Source organism: Choloepus didactylus, chromosome 8 (genome assembly GCF_015220235.1).
Source record: "Choloepus didactylus isolate mChoDid1 chromosome 8, mChoDid1.pri, whole genome shotgun sequence".
Classification (NCBI taxonomy): Eukaryota; Metazoa; Chordata; class Mammalia; order Pilosa; family Megalonychidae; genus Choloepus; species Choloepus didactylus.
In genome coordinates, this window is record NC_051314.1 from 25,959,497 (window position 1) to 25,968,229 (window position 8,733).

General features: G+C 41.3%; 1 protein-coding gene across 2 annotated transcripts in view; it reads left to right on the forward strand.

Moving 5' to 3' along the window:
* C8H12orf42 (chromosome 8 C12orf42 homolog) overlaps positions 1-8,045 on the forward strand; it is a 206,081-nt gene extending 198,036 nt beyond the window's left edge. For both annotated transcript variants that reach the window (XM_037847232.1, XM_037847234.1), the window contains exon 4: positions 7,571-8,045. In XM_037847232.1, the coding sequence (XP_037703160.1) occupies positions 7,571-8,010 (440 nt within the window). In that variant the 3' untranslated portion in view covers positions 8,011-8,045. The remainder of the gene's footprint in view (positions 1-7,570) is intronic.
* Positions 8,046-8,733: the final 688 nt, after the last annotated feature.

Sequence of the window (8,733 nt, forward strand, 5' to 3'; positions counted from 1 at the left end):
TCTCCCGTACTATGGTCTCATTGTTCATCTTTAGTTCTTTGAGTAGCTGCTCTAGGTGCTGTGTCTCTTCTGGTATTTTGATTTGGGTGCTTGGGCTTGGGTTATCCATATCGTCTGGTTTTTTCATATGCTTTATAATTTTCTGTTGTTTTTGGCCTCGTGGCATTTGCTGAACTTGATAGGGTTCTTTTAGGATTTGTAGACCAATTGAAGTCCTTATCTCTAATTTATCAGATCTACAGCTTCGTGGAGTACACTTTCTCTAACTAACCAGCAGGTGGCGTCCACGGGCCACCTGTTCTCCACAAGCCAGTTCTCCCCTGCTTAGCCTTTTTGGTGAGTGGGGGAGTGAGTCTTGTGGGGTCCAATTGGTGTACCAAGCTTGCGTGTGTAGTTGGTGTTGCCTGCCCTGTATATGGGGCGTGTTTCTGGGCAGTCAGGGGGGGGGGTGGCTCTAACAATCAAATCTCCCTGGTGATCCTAGAGTTTTAAAGCTACTGCAATAGTCTAATCCTTCAGTTCAGTCCCGCCACAGTTTGTCTCTGCCACTGACCCACAAGTCCTTGGTATTGGCGTATGGCTCCTGAGACTTGCAAGTGGGCCCCTCTTCCAGGCCGTGCACCCCGGGTCCTGTGTTGAGGGATGACTGTGCTATGTCACAGGTGAGTGCCGTCCCTCCAGGGCAGTTCTGGGCTGCTGGGCTGTATAGGGAGGCTCCCAGTCTGCTGAAATGATGGCTGAATGGGCAACAGTTTTTCATTTAAAGTCTAATTTTCCTTATATTAGTATAACAATTCCAGCTCTTTTCTTGTTACTGTTTGTGTGGAATATATTTTTCTAACATTTCACTTCCAGTGTATTTGTGTCTTGGTTCTATGGTGAGTCTCTTGTAGACAGCATATAGATGGACCATATTTTTTTTTCCAATCTGGCAATCTGTGTTCAAGCCATTAACATTCAATCTTATTACTGTAAAGGCAATATTTACTTCAACCATCTTATCCTTTTGCTTTTATATGTTATGTCTTATTTTTTGCTTCTCTTTTAACCCTTTTAGTTACCTTTACTGATAATCTTCATTTCTACACTCTTCTTCAAGCCTCTTTTTCCTGTCTTTTGCTTTCAACCTGCGGAACTCCCTTTAGTATTTCCTGTAGAGCAGATCTCTTGTTGACTAACTCTCTCAGTTTCTGTTTATCTGTGAATATTTTAAACTCTCCATCATTTTTGAAAGACAGTTTTGCTGGATAAAAAATTCTTGGCTGGCAGTTTTTCTCTTTCAGTGCCTTAAATATATCATACCACTGCCTTCTCACCTCCATAGTTTCTGATGAGAAATGGGTACTTAATCTTATTGAGGATCCCTTGAATGTGATGAAACACTTTTCTCTTGCTGCTTACAGAATTCTCTCTTTTTCTTTGGCATTTGACATCCTGATTAGTATGTGTCTTGGAGTAGGTCTATTATGATTTATTCTGTTTGCAGTATGTTGTGCTTCTTGGTCATGTATATTTTCTGTCTTTCATAAGAGTTGGGAAATTTTCAGCCATTATTTCTTCAAATATTCCTTCTGCCCCCTTTCCATTGTCTTCTTCTGGAATAACCATAATTCATATGTTTGTGTGGTTCATGCTATCACGCCAGTCCCTGAGACGCTGCTCATTTTTCTCTCTTCTTTTCTCTATCCTTCTGACTGTAAGATTTTGATTGTCCTGTCTTCTAGTTTGCTGATTCTTTCTTCCACCTGTTCAAATATATTGTTAAATACCTCTAGGGTATTTTTAATCTCCTCAATTGTGCCTTTCATTGCCATAGGTTTTGTTATATTTTTTTGCATGCTTTTGAGTTCTTCTTTGTGCTTACATATTGTCTTCTTAATATCCTTTTTTTCTTTAGCCATATTTTCCTTCATCTTCTTGAATTGATTTAGGACAATTGTTTGAACATCTTTGACTAGTTGTTCCAAATTCTATGTATCCTCTGACTTTTCACTTTGTTCCTTTGGCCATATATTCCTTTTCCTTAGTATGGCTTGTAATTTTTTGCTGATGTCTAGGCATCTGATTATCTTGATGAGTTTACTCTAATGTCAGATTCTGTCTCTTGCCTAGGGTTTTACTGTTGATTGGCTTTGAATGAAGGCTCTTCTTTCTTTCAATTTATTCTAGATCTTTAGAATTGCCTGCTTTTAGCTGACCCAAACAGTGCCAGGGACCCAAGAAGTGAGTGCAGACCAGTTCCAAAGGACTTTGGGGAGAGGGTCAGGAAAGATAACAAGAAGCCTTTTCTTTCCACCTCCCCAAAGCTGTGCTTTCCTGGCCTGCCCAGCAGATGGCACTCTTTGGCAAACTATTCCCCACAGCCCTAAGGAAGGTGTGCTTTTTACAGCCTCCACATGCTCCACTACTGGCAGGAGGGGTGCTGAAACAGCGTCCATGAGGAACCCTGTCAGGACACGCTAGAACCATGATTCAGGGAACCAGCATTCTAAACCTACTGATCAGAAGCCACATTTGGCACTTGACATTTCCCCGCCCCCTTTCCTGGTGAGGAAGCCCTCCACATCCCTCTCCATCTGCGGTAGCTGGCCACAGACCATACAGAGGCTGTCTGCTTTGAGGGTGGGGGATGGGAACCAGCCACTGCTGCAGCATGATTCCTGACAGTTTCTTTGCTACAACTTCTCAGTCTCCCCATCCTGTTCTTCCCTAGGCCTCCAGAGTCCCAGAGCCATTGTTTCGCCTGATTTCTGCCTGTCCACTAGTTGCTATTGAAGGAGGAGTGTGTCCTAATGCTCCCTTTTCTGCCATCTTCCCCAGAAGTTCTTTATTTTATTTTTAATATACATTGAAAAGAGATTTTCAAAAAGAATTGGATTTGGCAATAAGAAAAAGGCAAATGAATCTTGCATCTCCTCATTCCCTTCATAGCACCCCTCCTCCTCAAGGACGACTGCAAACCTTTCAGTTCCCAAATACCCACCTCCTTCCCCCCCACTGCACACACACATACACACAGGCACACACACACCTATACTATCTATCCAATTGTACAATCCAGACAATAATTTTCCCCTTTTTTGTTTCTTCCCTCCCATAACCGAACAATTACTAATTGGCTAAGAAGCCAGTTTTTCTTCTTAGATACTTGTTAAACTACCATTTTCTTTCCATCTCTTCTGGCCACCATCTGAGACAGGGAGACCTGGCATTGTGCCACCCTGTTCAATATCTTTGTTGGGGCTCCTCTGATATGTACTTTCTACTGAGGAGTTAGTGATGTAGATATGAATGGTTCGAGCTGACACAATAGCTGTCAGTTTCTCAATGGAAATTTAGATTACCTAGAAGAACCCACCTCAACTATTTGATAGGTATCAAAGTGGAATGTCCACATTTTCTCATATGATTCTTATCATATTCAAAAGCTTTGTTAATCACCTGAGAGTGTTACCTTCTGACACTACATCAAGGGGAATGCTTGAGCAGTTAAGATTGGACTGCAGGATTGAAAAACCTGGACTCAAGTTCCAACTCTGCTACTTAATATTTGTGGGAACTTGGACAAGTTACCTGATCTAAGACTCAAACTATTCTTGGACCTGTAAAGTGGAGCAGGTCTTGTAAAACGGAACCTGGTAGATATGATTGCTGTGAGAACTGAAGGACACAATATGGAAGAGGCCACCCTCAGTACCTGTCTGTAACTTGCACTCAACAAGTGCATTTTAAGCCTTTTGCCTCCCTTTCCTCTCCTGTCCCCTCTTCTTCCTCTTCCACTCAGGTACCCAGGGCTTTTCTGCTGCCTTTCTCCTTTCTGTCTGCTCAGGATAGATGCGTGAGACAAACAAACAAAAATTCTGCGTACTGCCTGATTTCATCCTTCCTGCCCTTAATTTGGTAGGTGCTATTGACGTGCATTCTTATGAACTAATATGTTTACCTTTTACAGCATATCCAGAAAAGATTCAGGAGCCATTGGCACTTAAAAGACTTCTTTGTACTAGCCAGTACATATTCCCCAGATCTCCTGCTGTAAACACAGTTTCTTCTTCTGAAGAAAACTGTGTAGAAGCCAGTCCCTCCTCAACTCCACCCATTCAAAAGGGTGAGGCCTCACAGGTCTCAGTTGTCAGGAGAGAAATTAAGAAGAGAAACAGAGGAGGACCCAAGAAGACTTGGAGCAGTCCATTTATTGACAGTCAAATAACAAAAAAGTCAACTCAGCTGCACTCAGTGCATCTAGAGGCTACTGGCATTCACACTGATAGACAAGCAAGACTTGTGAACCAGTCCTTGAGCAATCTGAAGGAAGGCTCTATCCCACTTGGTAGATATCACTTTGTAGTTCCTAACTCTTCTTCTCTCCTTTCAGATTGTCACATTTTGTTTTTAACTTTGATATTAACAGCCTAATTATTAACTGAACAGTAGTTCTTATTCGATAAAGTATGTTAAGAACTTTATCAGTCAATCCTTAGTGAAAGTCTACCTATTTTAGACAAGTAGACAAGTAGACTTGTGAGTTGATGACAGGTAATTTGTTGACTCAGGTATTGCACCAGATATTAATAGTAATAACAACAATGACAATACTGATAATTATTTCAACCCATATTTGTTGAGCTCTTACCATGACTGATACTGTGCTAAGCTTTTCACATTATTTTATGAAATCCTCATATAATATTCAGGCAGATAGTATTATTATCCCCATTTTACAGGTAACAAAACCATGGGTTCACAGCAAAAGATAATGTGTATGATAATGAAGTATCTTAAAAGTGCATATCAGAATACAGGAATTGTTTAAAGTATGGAGAGTGCAAGGAAGGTACTGGAAGGAGTGAGCTTTGGAACCAGGAAGCCCTGGGCCCAAATATCAGCTTTCTCCCTTATCAGCTCTATAGCTGTGATCAAGTCCCATAAATGTTCTTTGAGCCCAGTTTTTCATCTGCAAACTAGCAATGATTGCTACGAGGTATTGTCATTGGAGCAGTGATATAAAGTGCTCGAACGTGGTGAGACTGAATGACGGTGTTGATGATGGTAGGGCTGGTGGTGTTTATGCTTCTGGAATTTGAACTGGAGGTGAGAAAATGTATAAAAACAAAAAAAATCTGCATATCTCCAAATATTCTAGGAGCTGTCATGTAGAAAAAGTATTAGACTGATTTTTTATGTAACACATTTTTTTTTTAAAAGGGAACTCTTCTGGTAGATTTTGTTCTAAATATTTTTATGGTATATTGGAATTGACTAATGGAAAAGACAGACAGAATTTTCCTCAATACAAAGAACTTTCTCTGAACTAGAGGAGAATGTCCTGCTTGGGCTAGAAATGCCAAAGCAGGGCTAGAAGACCTTCTGCCAGAGATGCTGTGTCAGAGATTCCTTAATTTCTGGGAGGGAGGCCCTGATGATGGGATGTTGATGATGCTGGGTGTTTTGTGTCTTATAATGTAAAAGGCATGTGCTATAATCTGAACACATCTTCAATTTTTATCTATATAATCCCCCTCTGAGATAGGAACTATTATTCCCACAGTGTATTTAGATGCAGACCCAAGGAGGTTCTGTAACTTTAGGACTGGGGTCAGGATTCAATCCTCCCATTCTGAATCTAGGCATTCCTACATCAAGATTCTAAATATAACAATAATAGTTCTTGCCTATTGAGGCACTTCCTATGTGCTAGATGCTTTAAATTTTATCATGTGCTTCCCTAGATACCTGAATAGTATGCTTTTTTCACTTCTTCCAATCTTTCCCAAAATGTCACCTATTCAGGGCTTCCCTAACCTCCTTTTCTGCTTTATTTTTCTCCTTAGTATCTTGTCACCACCTGACACTTATAAGTGTGTCCATTTGCTTATTTATTAGTCTGTTTTCTTCTTCCTTCCCCCTGCTCCCAACTAGCATGTAAACTCTGTAAGTGCAGGGTTATTGCCTGTTTTATTCTCTTCTGTATCCCCAATATCTACAATACTGCAAGGCACATAATAGCCACTCAGTAAATTTAATGAATGAATCAACGAGCGAATGAATGAACAAACTTTATCCCACTAGCAACCATGTGAAACAGGTAATACAATCGCCATGTTTCAGGTAAGTACAAAGAAGCTTAGGTCTGGTGATGTGCCAGGATTTGAATCTCTGATGACCTGATTCCAAAGCCTTGTTTATTCTATTTCACCACACTGTCCCTCTAAAAGAGTTTGTTGCAAATGCGTTATTACCGAATTGCATTTAGTGAAGGAATTCCTATTCTTTGGCTCAAGACAGAGGTAAGTGTATTCTCTCTAGATCAAATTTTATTGCTCCAAATTCCACAGTCATATCCATGTTCTCTGCTGGAATCTTCATGCATTGAATACTGATTGCAGTGAATGAGTCATCTGTCAAGACTGGAGATCCAAATCAACAAATAGCTATTAAGCATCTAGTTTTCCCAAGGTAATGCGCTTGGCTCTGTGGAAGCTTTTATTTACCTGGAGATATTGAAATGTCATTCCACCAGCATTTCCAGGAAATAATTATCATATTTTAGAAATCAGATTCACTAAAAATCTTCTACTGTTTGACATGAGTATGTTGAGCTTGTAGTGGGAGATGCATAGCACAGACCTGGGAAAGAAACGGAACAGTGTGTGATGAATGGAACTGAATTACTTAGAAATAGACAGGCTGTCTCCCCAACTCCTGTCTTAAATACACTGTTAGGAAGGTACTGTCTATTTTAATTTTTCTACATATTTGTTCAATTCGACAGTGGTTCTGTGGGTTGTTCCAAATATTTTAGACATCTAAATGCTATTTAAAGCCCATACTTTGTCTTAATTCACGACTGAAAAATTAGAGTTTAATTTGTGTATGTCAATGGGCAGAATTCCTCAGGTAAGAACTTCCAGATGATATTTTACATGAAAAAAACAATGATTTGGTTATGCAGAAAAAGAAAATCAATCAAACCTACCATTAATGTTATTATTATTTGTGTGTGTGTGTGCTGAGTAGACAAAGGATCAGTTTAATTCATTCTTTGTTTTAATTTTCAGCCGGTTTGTGACTTCTAATAAAACCCATAAAGTAATTTTGGGATTTTTAAATTATCAATTGTGAATCTAAATGGGTTGTAGATCTGTTTTTTTTTTTTTTTAAATGATCTCTAACCCCACTTAATAAATTTCCATTCACAAAATTTCCCCAAACTTTGAAGATGATGCCCTGTTTTAGTCACCAATCCTATTTCCCTTGTCAAAAGATTCGTGATATCACAGTTTTCCTTAAACTAAGTCTTATGAGGATTATGTAAAAAAAAATATTTGCCAGGAGGAGATTTCAAATAGCAGTAAAGTAATAGATAACATTGTAATTTTCTTAGAGAAATGTGGTGGGGCACGTGAGGATAATTTCAGTTGATTTCTGTATCAGTACATTACAAATGTTGACTTCTCAAACATCCGGTTTTCAAAAGAGTTTTCTTTTCTTTCTTTCTTTTTTTTTTTTTTAATTCCCTGCTGGCAAATTTCACACACTTCATTCAGTGCTGCCCTTCTTTGCCTTCCAGGTCCCGCCGTGAGACCTTTCAGTGCCATCGGCCTCTGCAGGGGAGGCCAGACGCCCTCCGCCCAGCAGAGCGATTGGGGAAGTTTCTCAAAACTGGAGAGGATGGCAACCGCAGAAGGCTCTCTGGCACACCCAGATTCCCAAAGCGGGCTCCTAGGCACGCCCGGAAATCCAGTCGGCAGAGGCGCAGTTACCATGGCACGGGAGGTGCGCCCCAAGCAGCCTCATCCCCCGGAGGAAAGGAAGCGCAGCGCAGACACCTCCCTCCACCGCAATCTGGCAGCAGCGCCCCTTCCTCTGCTTGCGGGCGCTTCCCCCCATCTCCGCTCGCAGAGGTTAATAAAGGTTTGCCCCTCGCCCCCCTCGCGCCCACCCCGGCGCTTCCATACGGCTTGTTCACAGGCCCCTCCTTGGCCGGGGGTGAATGCTCACTTGTATTGACCGCTGCAAGGGAATTGTTCGGCGAGTGCTGCGCATCTTCAAATCAATGCCTGCCCGCAACAACGGAGAGGGCCTCAGATGCACTGGTTTCCACAGAACCATTGTTAGGCTTTTGTGAAGCATTTTTGAACCTAATAAATAATGTCAAAAGTCTCTGTCGCAGCCAAAAAATGTTCCTTTTGAAGCATTTCTAATAGTATTTTTGTTCCGCGGTGTCTCCCAGTGTTACAAAGAATTCGTGCCTCACAATAGGGATGGGGCACCTCGCGTGCCACGTCGCGACGTGCCTGCTGCGGTGGGGAGGACCCCTTTTTGTCCGGCTTTCGCAGGTAAACGTTTCACTTGCCAACTTAGGCTTTGGTTTGAGGATGTTTTCTGAGGCCCTTTAGAATTTCTAAACAGACGTTTGCAAAACAGACTCGAAAGTCTGTAATGTAATAGCTAACATGAAATTTGATGACTCCTTTTGTGCCTGGGGCGGGGGGAGGGGGGCTGTCCTGAGGCTACATCAAGATTTTCACGTCAGAAACCTGAACCTGGGTTCTAGTTTGGGGCCCCGAAGCAGTTGGAACTAAGCTTAAAGGAAAAGAGATACTGGATTTTCTGATTTGTAATAGAAATTACTGGAGCCACTTAGGGGACTTTTTATCAAAACTGGACATTTCGGGCAATTTTCTTGTTTGGGGTTAACCTAAATTAACCGGAGCAGCTCTTCATGATGAC